This window comes from Anarhichas minor, unplaced genomic scaffold, assembly GCF_050575085.1.
Source record: "Anarhichas minor isolate MPS153535 unplaced genomic scaffold, ASM5057508v1 ptg000062l, whole genome shotgun sequence".
Classification (NCBI taxonomy): Eukaryota; Metazoa; Chordata; class Actinopteri; order Perciformes; family Anarhichadidae; genus Anarhichas; species Anarhichas minor.
In genome coordinates, this window is record NW_027466508.1 from 4,251,339 (window position 1) to 4,272,446 (window position 21,108).

Here is a 21,108-nt window from a genome sequence, read left to right on the forward strand (position 1 = left end):
AAAAAGGTTTACTAAATAACTTTCAAGAATTGAAAACGCACTGTGAAACTCCCAGACCGGACAACGGCGTGGTAAGGGACCTGTCAATCACAAGGTAGCCCCGCCCTACAGCATACTCTGCTTTATTGTCTATTTTACTCTAAATGGAGCATAATTTACTAAATGAACATCATGTTGTATTGAAAAAGACTTGAAACTAGCGATTGAGACCATAAACTCATGTTTACAATGTTTACTGAGGTAATAAATCAAGTGAGAAGTAGAGTCATTTTCTCACAGACTTCTATACAATCTGACTTCCTTTTACAACCTGAGGAGTCGCCCCCTGATGGCCATTAGAAAGAATACAGGTTTAAGGCACTTCCGCATTCGTTTCACTTTTCAGAACAGGAGGTTTCTGCCTGATTACCACAGAATGAATATTCTTGTGTATATTATTACAGTGTATCGTTAGTTCTTTGGAGAAACAAACCTTGCCCAACCTTCACCTTTTCAATCTAGTGAGACAGTGAGCAATTTAGAATTGCTTTCTCTATGTGCAAGTTTCCATATTTTAAATTGGTCGGAGCTTTTTGTAGTCACAGTTTTCATTAAATTCTTGTGCAGTTATTACAAAGACATTAATAGACACTGAACAACATTTATGTACGGAATTGGCACACAACTTGTGGTTCATGAATAACATAATCAGAACACGTGCTTCCATACTTGTTTCAGTAGAAGTAATTTATATACATATTAATACATTTAAAATACACTCGTAGTAGAATGCTATAACATTGACATCTCAGTGCTTTTACCACACAATAGACTAAATTAGTAGCAGTCTCTTGACTCACAAGTGAATGTACTTGAATGTAGGTGCTGGTGCTCTGTGTGTGTGTGTCACCAGTGTAGGTGTAAGTGGGGGTGTTGGTTTAATTGACATCGTAATTCCTCTTCGGTTGGCTCCTGGATCTGCTCTCTGCAGAGAAAGAGGGCAAGTCATGGAAAAAGGAATGATTGGACAATCAGTTAGCTGGGATGTTTTTAAAGGTATATGACTCACAACAAACCGGCAGAGTCCACCTACCTGAACATGAGCTGAACAGAGGTTTCATATCTGATCCTCTCCACATCTGTAACAGAGCAGCTGTGACTCCGGTCCCACTTATAGATGAAGTTCTGTCAGAAAACATTGGCATTGTTAGCACATTTGTTATGTAGTTCTTATTAAAAGAGAAGGCTGGCATTATTACAGATTTTGCTTCAAAAAGCCACATAAACCAACACTCGCTGATTGGATTGGATTTTGATATAAAAAAACAAAAATAAATTGACTTTGTTTTGTCAATTTCTTTGCATACGTTGTTAAATAGGTGCACAATATGACCGGATCAATGAATGAATGTATGTATGTATGCATCCGTCTGAGGGAACTGACCTCTAAAATGACCGCCACAAACAAGTTGACCCACATGACAGAGGAGGTGAGCCACCAACACACGAAGTAGATCTTCGACCACCTGGGAAAAAATAAAACACGCTCTTCAGCATCGTCATCACCCGGCACCACCGTCACCAGCGTCAGCTGCTGTGCGTGTCAAATGATTTCTTACTCTGTGGTGTGTCTGCTGTATGCTTCCAGGAAGGCCTGCCAGTTGTTGACTATCATGACATTGTACAGCAACATGATGGCTGCCTGAGAGAGAGAGAGAGAGAGAGAGAGAGAGAGGGAGGGAAAGATACTCTTCTTTCACTCTGCTGCACTTTTGTTCGCTGTATATCATAGCGGTCTTCAGCGGCGCAAAACGATTAAATCACTGTCCCTAACCCATCACTAAACGACGATCAGTAAACCATCATTGACAGCGATAGCTCATCATCCGCAAATGTAAATAATTATGTTATAAAGTGCCACACAATAAGGAATAAATATATATCAATCAAAAACATAGATTTTTAATCCCAGATTTGATCTCGTACACAACGATGAAGATCCGACTGGTGTTGTTGTTACTCACAGCGAAGTCATCGAAGTTGTTTGGCCAGTATTCCAGCTGCTCATAGGTGCCACACGTCATGCTGAAGTTAGAGGTGATGTTACCCATGGAGGTATTGGTGAGCACACTTGGAAACACACACACATACACACAAAATCAGGGACGGCTCAGATTCATACCGTCACTCTATGTAACAAATGTAGCCTCATGATTCTGATCTGTAACAAATAGCACTGTTCATCTTGGATGGACAGTCCGACGCAGCAACAGAGCGGGTTGTTCAGTCTACAGGTTACTTAAAAGGTGCAGTGTGTACGATCTGGCCAGAATTTTAGCTTAAAATATAAAAAGTACTATAGATGACCTCATACCTCATCTTTGAAGGCGGTTCAATGGCTCCCTCAAACAGCCAGATCCCAACCACGGCAAACACATAGTACACCACCTGCAGAGAGAGCGTGAAGAAGACCCCAAACCATTCCCCATGTTAGGCTTTCTCCACTTACATGGCAACTGCTCTGCACGTCTCTCAGGTGAAAACTGAATACTAGCATGAGTATGACCAAAATAGCAAATAAAAGGTTTTCACACAACACTAGTAAGTAGACGCCCTTTGAAATACATGTAAAATAATATTAAAACTTTTTATATTTAGGATTTTTTCTTCTTGAGCTCCATTGAAACAAAAGTTACTGATTTAGAACATATTTCTATGGCAAACCGTAAGAGTAGATCACCTGGTTGATTTAGAGGAGCAGTTTGTTGGATTTAGTGGCATCTAACGGTGCGGTTGCAGATTACAACCAACTGAATACCCCTCCGCTCACCCCTCCCTTTCCAAGCATGTAGAGAACCAAATGTGGCATTCAGGTAACGTAAAAAACGGGAAAGGCCCTCTCCAGAGACAGTGTTTGGTTTGTCTCAGTGTATATGAGAAGTGGACGTTGTCAGCGAGTTGTCACCCATTGGTTTGTGGAGTACGGTTTTGAAGCCTCAGGGTCGGCATTTTTGTTTTTTGGTACCAAAAGTGGGATGACAGGATGGAAATTCCAACCGAACCCTGAATAAAACATTTTTAAGCAACCAAAACAGTTAGAATTAACCTTAATGAACTGAAAAGACTCTGTGGAAGGGTTCAAGCTGTAAGACGAAAACACTGACAACTTCCAGACTGGACAACACTGTGGTAGCAACCTGTCAATCACAAGGTAGCCCCGCCCTAAAGCACAACTTCCTTTATGGTCTATTTGACTCTAATTTACTAAATGAACACCATGTTGTATTGAAGAAGACTTGAAACTAGAGATTGAGACCATAAACACATGCTTAAATGTTTACTGAGGTAATAAATCAAGTGAGAAGTAGAGTCATTTTCTCATAGACTTCTATACAATCTGACTTATTTTTGCAACCAGAGGAGTCGCCCCCTGCTGGTCATTAGAAAGAATGCAGGTTTAAGGCACTTTCTGCATTGGCTTCAATTTTCAGACCCGGAGGTTGCCGCCTGGTTTGTCTGTTCTGGGCTACAGTAGAAACATGGCGGACTCCATGGAAGACGACCCGCTCCCTATGTAGATGTGAACGGCTCATGAAATGCTCATTCTAAGCTACAGAAAACACAATAATTCTTATTTTCAGGTACACAAATGAAAAACATAGTTATGAATATTATATTCCATTTCTAAGTCCTACACACTGCTCCTTTAAGTATGCTGACTCACGATCAGTATCCCTGCAAAGGCTCTGAGGTTTTTCACCAGGTCCAACACTGTACTTGCGACCAAAGCCATGAGCTGGACAACAAGAGAAAAGGGACAGAAAGACAGTCACAGGAACGTAATATTGATTAGACTGCAGTGTCTGTAACAGAAGATTTGCATTGTGAGAGAGGACACAATGCTGAACTCTTGTGAACCGGTTATTATCATGGCTAAGCACAACAACGTTTCACATTATAGTGTTTCACTGGATATCCTTTTACTTTTAATACCCATAAATGTCTTGGTTAGGCATGCAATTTTTCGCTCTTTTCATAATACTCAGATAAGCGAACAATGAGTGTGTGAGTGCTACTACATTTGTTCTGGGACAGTTTTTATGAAAAAAAAAAACAGTGCTGCGTACCTTGATATCTGGGATGATGCGCAGGAAGCGGAACACAATCAGCATGTTGATCAAACGAACCATCTCCCACAGAGACATTATACCCTGAGAGGAAGGGTCCCTGTTGTGAGACACACACACACACACACACACACACACACACAGAAGACAATTGGCGGGTAATTTACATTTCTAGAACTCCCTTTGTGAGCTTTTGTCTCCTGCCGCTACAAATTATATTCCTGTGTATAGTTAATAAGCATTTTGAGCCTTTCATAAGCAGCATCTTCACTCCTGAATAACAAATTCAAACATAAATGGCAACTGCACATTTAAATGGTGCTGTCGGCAAATTGAATTTGGCATAAATGTCGACGTGGTCTCATTAGAATTTGGTGATCAAAGTTCACAAAACACGTTTTTTGACATAACTCAAGAATTCATATGCTAATTTTGACAATTTCACACAAATGTCTAACACTGATAAGATGATGAAGTGACGACAATTTGGACAGACATGGATGTAAACTACATCGTGACAATTCTAGTTTGAATTTGTTTGGATGTCAAGTTCAAATAACAACAATCTTTCTCCAGAATCGCTACATTCAACTTTCAAGGTACGGTTGGAATGTTGGACGCGTCTTTATAAACGTCAGTAAGTTTGGTTAAACAGTTGTGTCTTTGTAATTCACTTCAATGTATCCTTAAAATCTGGAATACGTTTGATCCAAAGATGTGTAATCGCCGTCTGTTTCTGTTGTAGAGATGGGAAAGAAAATGCTTTGTGCTCCAGCCTCTGGGAAAAGTCTCTATTGCCATTTGTCTATGTTCTTAGCCGATACTCTTATTTTAGATTTTGGCTTACATGTGTATTTCTATTTGTGCATGTGCGTTGTTTTTTTATTATTTTAGATTTTTTGTTTGTTTGTCCTGGATCTTGTTAAATAAAGTTACATTTGAAACATAAAACTTGATTTTATTTTGAAACATTCCTGCGACTTCAATGTGAATCATCATACACAAACATTCCCTTTAAAGTGATTAGAAGAAAATACAAACCTACCACTGAGAATAAATAAGCCTGTAGGTGACAAATATACTAATCTGTAGGACCTGATGGGGGAAAACACACATAAGATCAGTGATGAATATCTGAAGTGGTAACAATAGCAACAAATCCAATGTTCATGAGACCTTTATCTTCATTAAACCTGTAATAACGGATCTTTTTGGCCACTCGAGGGCAGCAGATACAAGTCCAAAGGTCAAAATTGACCTTTGGTAAACTTTTAAAGTGACATGGTGACAGTTGCTTATCTACACATCCAGCAGTTACGGAGCAACACGGTCATTCATGTGGTGTGGTGTTTGCATCCATCAGGTATGTCGAGCAACAGGCAAAACAATGTCAAACAGACACTTCAGGCTAAATTCAGTGTTTACACAGTGTCTCCTTTTTCTATTTGCATACGAGGGAGGGTTGGGCAAATAACAGGAGGAGACGTGTTACAATTGAGTAAGGTCATGAAATTTGCGATGGTGAGCTTTTCATATAAATTGAGCAAGGTCTGGCCAGAATTTTAGTTTAAGACATTTAAAAAATAAATTAAAATGATCAACAGAATATGAAGAGGATATAGTGTTGATGTTCCGTCAAAGACGTTTTGCAGACATATCACAAGAAGATTCATCTTGTCAGGCTTAAAGTAATGCGTTTGAGTCCGGTAAGCCAGAGCACGGACCAATCAGCGTCCTGTGAGGAGCTACTGGCAGCTAGGGGCGTGGCTTAGGTGTGAGCGGGATGACACGGAGAGGCGACTGCTCGCTCTAAACAACAGTAGCGGCTCCTATAGAGGTTAGTGTAGACACTGCTATAGCATTAGTTTTATCAGTATTTCTTCAATGACAGAAGAACAAAGAACAACACTGAAGAATTTTCTCCATGGAAAAGATGTTTGCTCCCTTCCGGCTGGCTTCAGCCAGAGTTTGATTGACAGAAGGTTCATCCAATCACCTGCCAAGTAATTCTTGAAAGTGTCTGCCCTTTTCCAAACAGTTTCCAACGACAATGCGCGTGTTTGGGAAGTAGTGAGAATTCAACTGGATTAATTAGACTTGGCTTACACACACGAGTTGTGTGAGAGTCGTTAAACGGATGCTTTGATATAGATTTACTGTTAATCGCGGCCCCCATTTACTTCAATTCATCGAGGATTTACTTAATTTTTTGATTCTTCGTTCACCGTTGGAGGCATGCAAGATTTGGGATGCAGAGATGCAGACATTTTGGAAAAATAACTTTCTTGACGAAAGTAAGTTGACAAGATCAACAGTCTCAGCTGGTGGCTGGCCACTGCCAAGAAATAGTTTAATTCGTTTAATTCTTGTACAGATTAAAGGAATGAGACATAACATGTTGCTAAGTGAGCTTTAGAGGGGCCAGTAGGTGGATTGTATTATCTTTTGACAAAGCCAGGCTAGCCATCCCCTTAAATGATGAATTACTCCTTTAATAATCAGGATGGACACATGGTCACTCAATGACACTGCAACACTTTTAAAACGCTGCTGTAGCTGGGTCAAGTATTTTGTTCATACTAAACATGCAGTCTAAATCCTGTCCAAACCTTCAAGCCACCAAAGATCAACAGACAGAATACTATGGGACACTATACACAATATTAAAAGCTTGTCCTGCTAGCGATAATATTGTGTGGGCGGTGTAACAGAAAAAGGTGTCCTTGGTGTCATCTTTTCACATTTGACTAAACTGCATAGTGTTGTACTAAATATGACAACAATAAAGAGTGAGTGGTTAGAGCAGGCAGTTACCAAGAGCAGGATGGTGAGGATGCAGTCAAAGATGTTGTTCCTGTAGGACAGGTACCCCTTCCATCCGAAGGCGAAGATCTTTACGCACACTTCAAACAGGTAGTAAAGGATGAAGCACAGGTTGATGATCTGACGGGTGGACAGTGGAAGACTGAGGTCAGTTCATTTATGAAGAAGGTTATGGTCACAGTTTTAACAAAGCTGCAATGTTCATTTTAGACCATTAGATGAAACAAGTGACCTGCTGATGATTTTGCTATTGTTTAACCCTTTGTCTTATTGGGGGAGCTAGAGAACCGGTTTTTATAAGTAATAATATATAATATAAGTGGTGTGAATCCTTAATATTATTCATGTGTGAAAAAAAAGAAGCTTGACCTGGTCATCAAAAACATCAAGGTTCAATATTCACAATCAATTTCAGGCATACATTTGTGAGTTACTGTGTCATGGACCAAAGCGTTAATTGAAGGTGTGTTTATGGATCTCACTTATGAGAGAACCAAACAGCATGAGCTGCCTGTCATTTTTCCCAGGAATGTCGCCACGGTCACCAAGTTCGTAATACTGCAAATGCAATGGCTTTCATCAGTGGGCCACAGGCTCAGTCACCATTGTGTTACCTCATTCGGCGGTAGATAGTCACTTAACGGACAATCATTTCAAAGAGAATTTAGAGCAAATCTATGATTGAGGGATTGCCTCTACACGGCTCTCAACATGGCGACGGCTGAGCTGGTGCTAACAACGGCAACAGTGCTGACAGAGCTAACGGTGTTTACCTGAAGGGGGGAACCAGAGGGTGGGCGCTACGCTTCCGCGAAAATGCCGTGTCGGCATTGTCGGCGGTAACCGCTGTATGAGCGCAGTGAAGAGTGGCGGCCGTTAGCTAGCCAGCGGGGCATACAAAGACTCATAAGCACTAACATGCACGAGCGGTCGGCCCGGCTACGTTAACAAACTGGGGGAAAGATTAGGGGGTTGATTAAGAATCATCCTCTGTGGACCATGAACATCTGTAAGACATTATATGACTGTGTTCACCTCGAGGATGTAGTTGTCTCTCTCTGCCGTGGACTTTTCAGCATTCAGCACCAGGACGGTCTGAAACACACACACACACAGAAAGGTAATATTGCCATATGGTGGACAGCTCGGTCAGCGTGTGAGGGTGTATGAGTATATACATGTGTACATATGTGTGTGTGTGTGTGTGTGTGTGTGCAACTTACACATATGCACATGACATTGCCCAGTGCCACCGCATTGCCAAGTATAGTAAGAAAGTAGTGACTGAAGACCACCTGGAGTCTCTGCAGGAACGGAGAGTTGTACTGGGGCAAGGGAGGGTGCTGGAGGAACACACACAGACCCACACGCACACGCACACACACACACACACACACACACACACACACACACACAAGCATGCACACAGTCAGAAGCATGAAACAGATGTCACAGGGAGAGGTAATGTTGAATGAATCTTTGAAGCAGGAGTGACCGTGGGCACATCTCTACCTCCTTAATGCGATCTTTGTCCAGTTCATCAAATATCTTCTTGAACTGCTCTCGGTCCATGTAGCCCACATGTGCATACTTCTGCGCCTCCTGAAGTCCAGATGGCGTAAAGGAAAACAGTCAAGGTGAAGAACCATTTGTTTTTTACCATATTGCTCGTGTATGATTTATTATTCTAACAACTTAATCCAGCTAATTTGTATCTATGTATTTATCTTTATACATTTGTTACATTTTGTTAGGAAAGAAATGTTTAAAACAGGCCTTACAAATAAAAGAATGATCCCAGTCCCTTCCACACAGCGAGGCACGTGTAATCAGACCAAAACATAGAATGTGTGTGTAGAGAGAGCGGTGTGGTGTCGGCTCTGACCTTAGTGATGGCCTCTCTGTAGTAGCTCTTCATCTGGACCCTGGACATCACCTTCAGCACCAGATCAACAGCCACATGCTCCCTGACAGGAGAAAACAATACAACCATCTCTGTTCTCTTCATTTTATATCTGTGGGGAGAATATTCTGAGCCACCGCAGGGGCCTGTTTACTGTGAACCGCGCTGACATTGCTGCTCCTCTGGAGGTAGCACACAATACAACTTGTTAAACTAAAATATAATGTGCGCGTGTCTCTCTTACTCAGCAGCCTGCTGGGCTCCCTGGCAGCTCAGGATTTGGAAAGCAGCTCTGATCCCCAGTCGTCTCCTGATGATGGACGTTTGGACCGACATCTGGACCAAAAACACGATCAGAAAGATTCCCTGACTGCACACTCAAACTGTTTTCTTTAAGCATTTCCCATTACTATTGTGGGCAATGCACACTGTATTTGTCTCTTGCCTTTTTATTGCTCCAGTACAGATAATGATGCCTTTGAATTGGTAATATCTGAGAATGCTATAATCTAGACTCTTCTTATTTTCCAGAAGAGGGCAGTCACAACTAGCTGTTCCACTCACTTGCTCAAGCAAACAGGTGGCCTGAGGGTCTTAAAGGGATATACTGTACTGGTGTGGATTGGAATACACGACAGCAACACTGACTGCCGTAATGCTGTAATGCTGTTTTGTATTCGCCAATGACTTAATTCCTGCTATTTAATTTAGGCTAAGCACAAAATCATGACTCAATGCTGGGCGTATGCTGGGGCATATGAAATATGTCTGATGACTTGGTTTTACCCGTAGACACACCTACTTTTCCAGCTGGAAATAATTAAGTAACAGCAGTCATCATTTGTTTGGTAAAAATAAAAAATAACTAAAACTCTCACATTAATGCTGTCTGCCGCATACAATCAAAACAGACTGAGCTTGTTGTGTGTTGGGTGTTTTCAAGTATGATTGTGTGGAGTAACTTTAACTGCACGATAACTCTCAGGGTCATGAAATGCTCCTCAGCAGCATGGCGTCCTACTGCATGTGTGACTCACCAGTAAATATCCCCTGAACTGGTTATAGATGATGGCTGTCAGTAAGTTCATCAGGCAGTAGGTTCCTGCCAGGAAGCAAAACAAATCCACTCTTAAAAAAAAACTTCCCACAAACACATGTATTTTGCTTTTAACAGCAGCACAATGATCTAGTATTAGTTCAAGCCACTTTAAGGGATAGTTTGGATGTTTTGAAGTGTGAGGTACTCATGTATAGTCAGTGTATTACATACAGTAGATGGTGGTGGGCACGTCCCTAGTTTGGAGAAGCAGTGAGTATCGGCACTGGAGCCAAGCAGCGTACTGCTGTGGACGGGGGCAGCTAAACATATTTTAAACACCTAAAAAAAATCAATATTAGTTTACATGCACGTTATATTTTTAATATTTTCATCACTTTATCTCGCAGACAGACAGCCCATTCCAACGGGGAACTAAAGCCGTCATCTAGGCTCTCGACAAAGTCACAAGACTCCATTGACAAAAATAGTCATTTTTACCATGCAGAACATGGGAGTTGCTGGTCTGCTGCTGCCTCGGTCAGTTAGTTATTTTGTGTTGTTATGCGACTTTGGTGAATCTGAACCAACACTTTAAAAAACCAAAGTCACACAATAGCACAAAGAAAGTAATCGATCGAGGCAGCAGTATACCAGCGACTCCTGCGTTAAAATTACTGCTTTTTCCAAAGGAGTCTTCAAGAGAGCATAGTTAACGGTATCAGTTCGGGCTTTCTGACAGCAAGGTAAAGCAGTGTAAGTATTCTAAATAAAGCGTACACTTAAACTGATATTGATTCGTTTAGCTTTCAAAAATACACTTCAAAACATCAGAACTGTCCCTTGACTGACACAGAAAACGATAATCACCGCTTACCAATCACACTGAAGGTGACAAAGAAAATGGAGTAGCCTCTGTGCAGGGAGTAGGCAGGGATCATCACTGTGACAGGACAGAAGACACACGTTAGAAAGAGTTCCATCACGGAAAACAAAGGCTGGTGTATCAGGTGACTGATTGAGTACCATCTGGGTTGTTGGCTGTGGTGAGCAGCACCAGCAGAGAGGTGAGAGAACTGGGCAGGTCTCTGAAATGTAACCTCCACTCCTCGTTCTTCTTCGGATCCTGAACAGAACACACAGAGGCAGAGGCAGTTAGTTTGAGTTAGTTTTGATATTTCGTAGAAAGAAGCCGCGTGGGCTTCTTGATTAATTGACGTATTAATATATAAATTGATAAACAAAAATAGTCATTAGTTCTTTAGTTCTACATGAGCACTACTGCAGCACTTGATATTAGAATTCAAACCACTAATGATTTTAACAAAGTTAAACAAATATTTCAGATATCCACCAACACTGGAAATATTAAAGAAACGATATTCTGCTCTTTCTTTTTTGAATGTCCCATCCCTGTCTAGACAGATAAAGTGAACCTCCCTGTTCCAGGGATGGATTTCGTCATCTCTTTCTTGTGCATCACTACAAATTTTGGTGGGAATTTTGACAGAGGGCTTCACAAGTTCTTTGAAATTGTTTGGGCCTCAAACCTAATTAGTGGCTTCACACACGCACCTTCTTCCTTTCTAGGTCTTACAGCTTTGCTGAACTCACCTCGCTTTTAGCAAACAGCAGCATGCCGATCATAGTGAAGAGACACAGGTGGAGCGCCAGCAGCAGGATGACACTGCGCACGCACGCACACGCACACACACACACACACACACACACACACACACACACACACACACACACACACACACACACACACACACACACACACACACACACACACACACACACACACACACACACACACACACACACACACACACACAGGGTAAGGGTGAAGAATCTAAATCTTTGGTATATTACAGGTTTATGCAGTGGCCATCAGTTTTAATCATTTCAACTTTAAAACTGAAAATTCATATTTCTTTAGTCTTTCATGGCGGAGGGCTCTAAATACTACAATACCCACAAGCCCCAGCAACTGTTGCCGTAGAAAAGAATCCAGTCAGCGCTGCATCAATTTCCAGGTGTCTGTTGCTGCAGTTGGTAACAAAACACTGATGATCCAAAACTGACCCAGAATCCGAAAGTGAACTGATCCAAACGGGAGACAGTTTTATGAGGTTTCTACAATCTGTGAGCTATTAGGTACAAACTACAGATTTTAAAGCTCTGTGATTGGATGATTTCTTACAGAAATGCTCCTTGGGAAATCGCAGTTTACTTCTCCCTCTAAATTTTTTGGAAATTGGAGTCTTGGAAGTGCTCCAACTGTCAAAATTGTATGTGAATTTTCTATTACGGTTTTCGAAATGAAGCTTTGAATGTCTGTCATCACATTGTATGACGTCATTGACCTAAAAATAAAATAAAAATACTTGTGATTCATCGGATTAAATGAGTTCGTCCTTTTTGATTAAATCCACTTTCTTTAATGAATACAGCTCGTCAGTGCGTTCCTCCCTTTGTGTGCAGGAAGAGGGAGAGCAAATCTGGATTGAAAGAAAATATTTTTTTAGATAAAACTACGTAGTGAATTTTGGAAATGATTACTTCTATCTTTTTTTCAAAACATTCTGACTTTTGTCCTTTACAACGCTCTGGAGTTATCGGAAATATTTGGATCACACCAGTTAGAGATTGTACGCAGCCACCACTGGAATCTAATTCTACAAATAGTATAATACTAATAATATTAGTATAGCCTGATCTTAATCTGCAACTGTGCAGAAATACTGCTTTTAATTCAAATGTCAACGTTATGAATGAAGCTTCCAACTGTTGCTGGTGCCTGAAATACCTACAACTAATTTATAGCACCAAACACAACCTCCAAACAATCCTCTTCACTGTTCATGATTTGAAATTCAATTCAATTCAATTCGTCCGCAGCAGTACATCTCTTTGCTCCCGTGCTGGTACTCCTATCTCTTTCTCCAAACTGGTGGGGTGCTGACCTCCATCTACTGTAATACAGTAGTATTAATCCAATAGTTGTTTGATATGCTTCAGTAAAGACGTCAGATACCTGGCAATCTCTGGCAGAGTCCTCTTGATGCACTTCAGTGTCTTTTTCATCATGGAGGAGTTCTGCAGGAGGAAGAATGGCCGGAGGAGTCGCCGTACTCGAAATTTCTGATTAGCAGAGAAAAGACAGCGTCACTTTTTTAAATGCAGGGTGATCACGATTCAACTCAGTAGACGCAGAGAATATGCCATGTTCGATGTCCTTGGGAGTTTGAATCTTACAACAACGGGTACATGCACACCAAAATGAAATGTAAATTATTTCAAAGACAAAGCCACCCTTTATAATATTTAGTTGACTGTGAAACGCAGTCAACAGATACATCTTTTATCCTTATACTACGATATAAAAGCTCATATCATATACCACACTGCCACTGTTCCTTTTTACATTTACATTTATCAAATACACAGAGGCAGTGCAATTGTACGTCAACTGAACCATAATTGTACCTTCAGGCAAACTAATTTGGCATTGACAAATTATAGGTTTTGACTGTGAGACCTATGTTTATCTTACATAACTATATCTTATATTTAAAACACCAGTGGGCCACCACAGAAGTAATGTACCAAAGGGGTTGCTGTGATAAGACTGTCCCAGATAGTGGGTCCTCATATCTTCGAAGAAAGTTTTTGATAAAGATAAGTCTAAATTGCTGGGGGCGTCGTAGTATGGGGAAAAGTGAAAATTGGCAAAAAAATTGGTTGAGAGAATAAACTCTGTATCAACAAATATAAACACTGGAAGTCCCAAATGAGGTCCCAAATGAATTGAATTAAAATCGAACCTATGGTTATTGTGGGCTCACAATTTTGTACGACACCCCTGTGTGACACAGTTTAACAGTTGTAGGCTGAAAGTTATAAGAGTTATGAGCCCGGCTCCCTAAGTATCCTCACTAAAATGGACGAAGCAAGACCACTTTCTGTCATTTGGACTGTACTTGGCAAACTTTGAATCAGGCAATGACTGAAAAGGAGTGTCCTACAGTCTGATTTGTCTGCTCAATCACGAGGTAGCCACACCCTAAAGATTACTCTGCTTCACCGTCTATTTGACTCTAAATGGATCATAATTTACTAAATGAACATCATGCTGTATTGAAGAAGACTTGAAACTAGAGATTGAGACCATAAACTCATGTTTACAATGTTAACTGAGGTAATAAATCAACTGAGAAGTAAAGTCATTTTCTCATAGACTTCTATACAATCTGACTTCTTTTTGCAAACCGGAGGAGTCGCCCCCTGATGGCCATTAGAAAGACTACAAGTTTAAGGCACTTCTGCATCGGCTTCACATTTCAGAACCGGAGGTTGTTGCCTTCTCTAAGCACACCATGCTAAAAGAAGCGTTACAGAGGAGGACGGTCTCACCTCATCACACGCCATGCTGACAGACAACACCCAGTCGATGACGGAGAATGAAATGACAAATGTGTAGCCGATCAGCCATTTGCTTTTTCTGAATTCCTCCCAGCCAATCAAGTAGCCCTGAGGACAAAACATAAGGAGTGCAGCAAGATTATTTAAAACATCACAACCCTTGTTTAACCAGACAGCTGCCAGTGTCCTGGGAGCAAATGTCCTCCACCCTGGCTGTGCTTACCTTAACGGCAATATCAAGAGAGAAGATGACGAGGCAGAACATCTCGATGCTTTCGGTGAAGCCACAGGGAGGCTCCCAAGGCGGAAAGCGATGTCGGGGGTCCGAGGAGATGGACAGGGAGGACGGGCGCTCGACGAACGCCAGCAGCAACACCACGCCGATGGCTAGGCCCAAGCCCCTGGTGCCGGGAAAGACGGGTGAGTAGACGGACAAATGGGTGTAGGGATATCAGAGAAAAACGGCTTAGAACGAGGCCCATCACTAACTTGTAAAAGTGGTTGGCAGGCTGGCAAAAGGCATCAGCTTTTTGGTTGCAGGCACGCCATTTTTCATCACCTTATATTTTGAGTTCTTAATGTGACTATTAGTGTGACTTGTATACAAACAACGTCGTTTGCTTCACCGTTGTCTCTGGAGCAGAGAAGGGGGTAAACACACCTGCAGTGTTGTCACGTGAATAGTTGGTTTCGGTTCTGACTGTAACGGCGATATCTAAATAACACTAATGCGACAAATATTAAACAATTATTCATTATGGGATGCACACATGCCGTTTGCTTCGTAGACACAAAGAACCTTGCTGGAAACCAGTAAAACTACAGTTTAAAGGTGAATTTGTATGCAGCGCTTGTTTTTTTATATATATATATATATATTAGGGCTGTCACAATATCGGATTTTCACTACATGATTATCGTGGCCCAAAAAAAAAATCATGATAGCAACATTATCGCAATATTAAAAAAATCAATAACAATACTAACAGTCATCTTTAACTTTGTTTATTGTGCGTTTTGTCTCCTTTTTGGCAAATGAATTACAATCAAAATATGATTGTAGGTAGTTGGAGAGAGAGTCTGTAACCATTGCTGTAGAAAAAGAACGCTTGGACAGTGACAAGGCAACCAGATGAACTGATGAAAGGAAAGAAATCACAAAGCCTAACATCTGCCATCAATACAATGTCGTGGTCAACTCAAACAAAATCACTTGTTGGGAGCAGGGGACATATATTTACACGATATTATCACATGTGTATTATCCACATGATTTCAATATTGAATTTTTTTATCACAATGATTCAAATTAATTGACAGCTTGATTCTTATAATGCTGCTTTGGATGTGACTCAATAAATAAAGGATTTGTAGATGTAGATATAAGTGTAGATTTGAGGACGTCCGTTTATGTGGCGAGAGGTCAGAACAAAACATCCATCTATTAGTAATCTTACAGTCATCGGTTATTATCTCTCCTCCCACTGAATGTCTCTGCCTCAACACCATCTCGTGGTGGACACCTCCGGAGATATAAATATCAGCAGTGATCTCAATTATTTAGGAAAATTGATAAAAATGTCCTATGTTCTATTCCTGAATTTGAGTCGCTGGGAATGTTTTAGCCGGTAAAAAGCCAGTGGTTAACTCTAACCCAGTACCAATAACATTAACGAGGCCTCTGTTCCATCCTGAAGCAGCTAAACGGATTTCAAATCGTCCGTCAAAAAAGCAAAAATAAGTGACTGTCCAGTTTCAGTCCCTGCAGACGTGTGGCCCTAAAACGTTAACATATTGCAAACATCAACTCAGGTCTAGTTCCATCCACAGGCCTGAGCAGGTGTTTGAAAAGGTGTGAACTCACCACTGGCATATCCTGGAGTAGTACCATCGATACAGGCGGAGTGAGCGGGCATCCACCCGGTGGTTGATGGAGCGGTACTACAAGCGAGCACACAAAGGGAAGAAGACAGTAGTCAACGCGTGAAGTGGTGAAAACACTGAAAGACTTTTTGGTAATCTTTAGGCTGAGGGAAGGGGGCTGACAGTGTTCCTTATTTGGAAAAAACGACCGAAGCATAAATTAAAAGTCCAACGACCTTATAAGTTTTATTTCCACATGCTATAATCTATGACGGACATTCTTATCCGAGACACCCGACGATAACTTGAATTCATGAAGGAGGATGAGCATGAAGGACACAAGAAAGTGGCCTGAGCCGACACACAATATGGTAGTATTTACCTCTTCTTATCTTTTACCAAAAGAGAAATAAGTCATTGCACTTACCTGTATGGCGTCCTCGATCAGTACAACAGCTTGCTGGATGTAGAGCTCCTCAGCATCTGTGGACAGCGAGGGAAGTGTGAGCAGCAGCATCATCTGAACAACATGGAACATCTTCACGTATATCTCAGAAGCGCTCGGAGAGCTGTGATCTTCACTGCCCTGAATCCCCTTCGCTCAGTGAATAGCGTAGCATGCTCCCACCGGACAAAAACAAACTACATAAAACAGTCTCTGAGAGGCTGTTGTCTGTAGGACTGGTTGGACTGGGAGCTGAGGTGAAAGTTTGTTCTTCCTTGAGGTAATAAAAAGGTGTGGCTTATCTTTCCCTCACAGTTTGATCAAAGCCCCCAGGTACAGCACCAGGCTTTGAGGCAAGTTTTACACAGTGGCCAAAAGGTGGAATTACAACTTCCAGGTCCATCACATGATGCCATTGAGCCCAAAAATATAAATTTTCCCATAGACTCATATTTGGGAAAGAGATGCCTGTACATCAGCTGATTTTTCTTCTTCTTTATTTTATAGCTAAATCTACTTCCCAGTGTGAAAACTTCATTGGCCCTTATTTAAATCATTAGGTCCTCAATGCACTAATGGAGACAGAGCGTTGTACTCTGAAAACCAAAACATAATACTGCATATCTTTCTGATGTATCCACATTCCGCTATAACACAAGATGCATACTGTCAAAATGCTTTAGCGTAACTTACAGAAATAATAAAAAAAAAAAAATACTTGCCGCCTACTGAGTGCCAGGATCCGCTCTGTCTCTATTGCCAAACCCAGAGTTACTTTCCGTCCTATATTCATGTCAACGAGGGAGGAGGGGTCAAAATGCCTAATATCCACGAGTGTCACTGTGTCATGAAGACTTGATGATTTTCTTTGTTCATAAAAAAAAAACAATCTTTTGGTTACTCGGATAAAACTGGTAATTTAATTACCTCACATTGGGCATTGAGAAACTATGATGGTCATTTCTTTTTTACAATAATTTCTAAATATTCTTTTGAAAGAGTTTTATCAAGATATCCCGACCGGTCAGCACCTTTCTTTGGATGAATAAGCCATCGAGTTTGGGTTCAACACCCGTATAATACGTCCTGCATGAGGCTGAGGTTTGATTTTATCTGACCTGGGCCTTTAACAGTGGTGCTGAATTGGATTATGTGATGCAAAAAGGGGGGGGTGGTGTTAAGAATGTGCAAGTAAAATTCAGATTTGGCTATATGTTAACGATTGTAAGATATAGGCAAAGCTGTCAAGCAAATCACGTGGAGACTGGTTGAAGAACACAGTTGTATAAAATAGAGCCATGCAGGGCTCAGCACAAACTTTTAAAAGCGGCCTCAGCTTCTGGTTGCGAAAACTGAAAATAGGCTTGCCGTATTTAGCCACCTTATATTTTGAGTACTTGAGATACTATGCAGTTATACGTCAGCTTAATAATGAAAGTGTGACATAAAAGGTTTATAACACGGACTCTGTTGGCAACCAAAGGCACAGAATCGGTTGCCAATTTCTCAAAATGCCAACCTGGCAACCCTGTCACACAGCACAAGCTTGTTCCACAGCTGTCAGGTGATCGTGTTCAATGACTGTGTTTTCCATCCAGCAGTTACATAGACAAAGACGTGATGACTCAGTTCTGGCCCCACACACACACACACACACACACACACACACACACACACACACACATACATATTTGGTGCTGCTGACTCAAAGTTTCACGGCAGGATGTGTCATTGATGGTCGGCGGGTGTCACTGACAGGGCAACACTTTAAACGGCTGCAACACACACACACGGCCGACAAACACGTCTGCGGCGGACAAACAAGTGAGAGCTGCACTCCTCACGCTCGCTGCAGCAGCAGTCGAGAAAAAGAGAAACTGTCACAGAGAACCGACAACACCACCTGTTCAATCATATTCGCCTGTATGAAGTCAAGTGACCAACAGTGTGACAGAAACAGCTAAAAAGATTCAGATGTATGGAGTACCTTTAAATCTTTAACTTTTAAATTGAAGATTAACTTAATGAATCAACATACATACTTGTAGCCATTTCAAAATGTTGTGTCACAAAAGAGACCACAAATAACATTTTTATTTTTGTAAACTCCTTATTAAATCACTATTATTAATATAACGTAATACTTAAAAAGTGAATTATCAGCAATTGGAATAAAGTACACACTCTGGGATGTATTGGTGTGTAGCTCGCGAGCTCAAAGGGTGCAACCTTGAAATAAAACGGTCTTTTGGTTGTTGCCGCGTTGGTTTGTTTTTTCACTTTTGATGGAGCTATGCTAGCACTTTACCTGCTTCCAGTCTTTGAGCTAAGCTAGGCTCTACATCTCTACACTGGATGCGCAGACATGAAACTGATCTTTTCCTGCAATTCTGATCAATGATGTTGATGTAAAAGAACTACTAGTTTGGGGTTTCTTATGATTGTATTATCAGCACATACAGACCCATCTCTATGAAAGTCATCTATGGACACGTCATGTACCACCTAGTGTCATAAACCTGAGTGGGTCAGCAGTGGTGCTGGTCGGGTAACACAGGGGGGGAAATGATGAGCGCGATGGCAGTACGGTCGAAAGAAAGTTTACAAACGTGGCTCTTCTGTGGGTGAGGTAGCGAGAGATCAACTTTTTTTTTTATGACAGCAATACAATGAGCTGCAATGTTTTTAATGACATTTTTATGTCTGGTTGAAAAATATTTTGTCCGGTAAGCTTTTGAAACTAGTTTACCAGCCATTGGCAGACGGATCAAAAAGTTAAATTTGGACCCTGCCCGAGTCACACAAGACGCATCCCTGCTGCTTAAATTCCATTAGCCGCAAAGAGCACAACAAAGGGGGTTCTCACTTCATTGCACAACAGTTTACTCTCTGGTAAATGGAATGAAACCGAGCCAAAGCTTTAGGAAAACAATGTGTCTTAATCAATATTGTACACATATATCTGCTTTTCTCATTTTCTCGGCTGGTAGAGTTGAAGAAAGGTTTGATACCGCTTCATAGATTCCGCTCTGACATTAGAGTCAGACGTACCGATTGGACACCAATCTGTGACCCACAATAATAACTCACAAGGAGGAAGCCAAAAACACCTCATTGGGTAACTTTTCGGGGTGTTGGACTGTCGGTTGGACAGTACATTAAAGACAGACATTAGAACGTGATGGCCATTATAACAACAGATTAACAGAGTTGTTAGTTGCAGCCTTACATCAATATATATTAAAACTACACACTCAGTGGCCAACTTTATCAGGTACAACTGTATTGTGTGGCAGAAATCTGGTGCATAAAGTCACGCAGATATGGTCAAGAGGTTGACTAACGTCTAGTGAGAATCGAAAGGAGAATGGCCGCACTGGTTCAAGCTCACACAAAAGTGACAGTGACTTAAATAACCAGGCATTACAACAGTGCTGTGAAGAGGAGCATCTCTGAAGATCCAGACTCCCGGTGTTCATGGTTTGTGGTAATTAGACAGGGATCCGTACCAATAAATAGTTTGCTATTATTTAAGCTATTCAAATGTACTTCCTGGACACTTTACAGATGGGTTAAATGCAGATGTCAAATTTCATGTATGTATCTGCATGTATGAATGTGACGATTGGAATAACGTTTGTATATTATTATTTAGGCTTATAATGTGCTTACACGATGCACACTACTGTATAAATGTGTTTAATATGAATAGTTGAATGTAACAGGATCATAGCTCACTTTAGCTGCAGGTGGGTTTGACCGGACATAATGATAGGGACTTTTTTTTTGCAGTTTATTTTACTGATACTACTTCCTTATTTACTTTTTTGAATTAAAGTTTTAAATGGGCCTATAGGAGTGTTTTGTTTATAATGGAGGACTTTTACATTGTTGTGTTGCGATTTTCTTTTGGAGGATGTGAATATTCTTCCACCAACTGGCTTATATACCGAATAACAAACAGAGGAAACGCCGCCGACCCGAGAGGGTCACGATACACCGTCCACTCACCTGTGTCACTCTCGACAGCGCACGACTGCCCGGCGACGGTGTGCGACCTCCGTCTGCTGCTCCCCGGGGCCCCTCCGTGCTCTTTGCCCGACAAGGAGCCATAATCATCGAAGGCTCCGTTCACGTTACCGGCCACCAGAACCTGCGTTTCCAGCTGGGACATCTCCCGAGTTCTTCTGCGGGGCAGCTCCTGCGCTGTGAAAGTGAAAGTAGCAGTTCGGCGGGACACGGAGTGGATTCAGCTCTCCAAGGAGAGTGAGTTAAGTCCGACAGCAGCTCTACGGTCAGTGACAACTCTAAAGTTACATAGTTTCAAGCGGCGCACGACAGCCTCAAACTGAGGGCAAGGGGAATGTGTTTTTAGGAAGTCGCCCCTCTGCGCTGCTCCACCCTCCCTCCTGTTCTCAAGTATCACTTTACACTGACTTTAAAAACACTCAAAACTCCACCTACAGCACGCTGCACGTGCTGCAATCTACTGCTGCACAGTGGA

The 21,108-nt window shown here is 41.4% G+C and overlaps 1 protein-coding gene across 1 annotated transcript; it reads right to left on the reverse strand.

The window, feature by feature from the left end:
* Positions 1 to 707: 707 nt before the first annotated feature.
* Positions 708 to 21,010, reverse strand: tpcn2 (two pore segment channel 2). The gene is made up of 25 exons (XM_076077914.1): positions 20,616 to 21,010; positions 16,587 to 16,642; positions 16,161 to 16,237; positions 14,520 to 14,697; positions 14,288 to 14,404; positions 12,909 to 13,015; positions 11,483 to 11,555; positions 10,895 to 10,994; positions 10,746 to 10,811; positions 9,870 to 9,934; positions 9,077 to 9,168; positions 8,815 to 8,896; positions 8,442 to 8,531; positions 8,153 to 8,272; positions 7,965 to 8,024; positions 6,921 to 7,049; positions 5,152 to 5,201; positions 4,107 to 4,206; positions 3,704 to 3,775; positions 2,354 to 2,427; positions 2,004 to 2,109; positions 1,599 to 1,681; positions 1,424 to 1,505; positions 1,073 to 1,164; positions 708 to 964 (listed from the first exon to the last, which is right to left on the reverse strand). The coding sequence occupies exons 1-25, from the start codon at positions 20,776 to 20,778 to the stop codon at positions 886 to 888; spliced, it is 2,313 nt and encodes a 770-aa protein (XP_075934029.1). The 5' UTR covers positions 20,779 to 21,010; the 3' UTR covers positions 708 to 885.
* Positions 21,011 to 21,108: the final 98 nt, after the last annotated feature.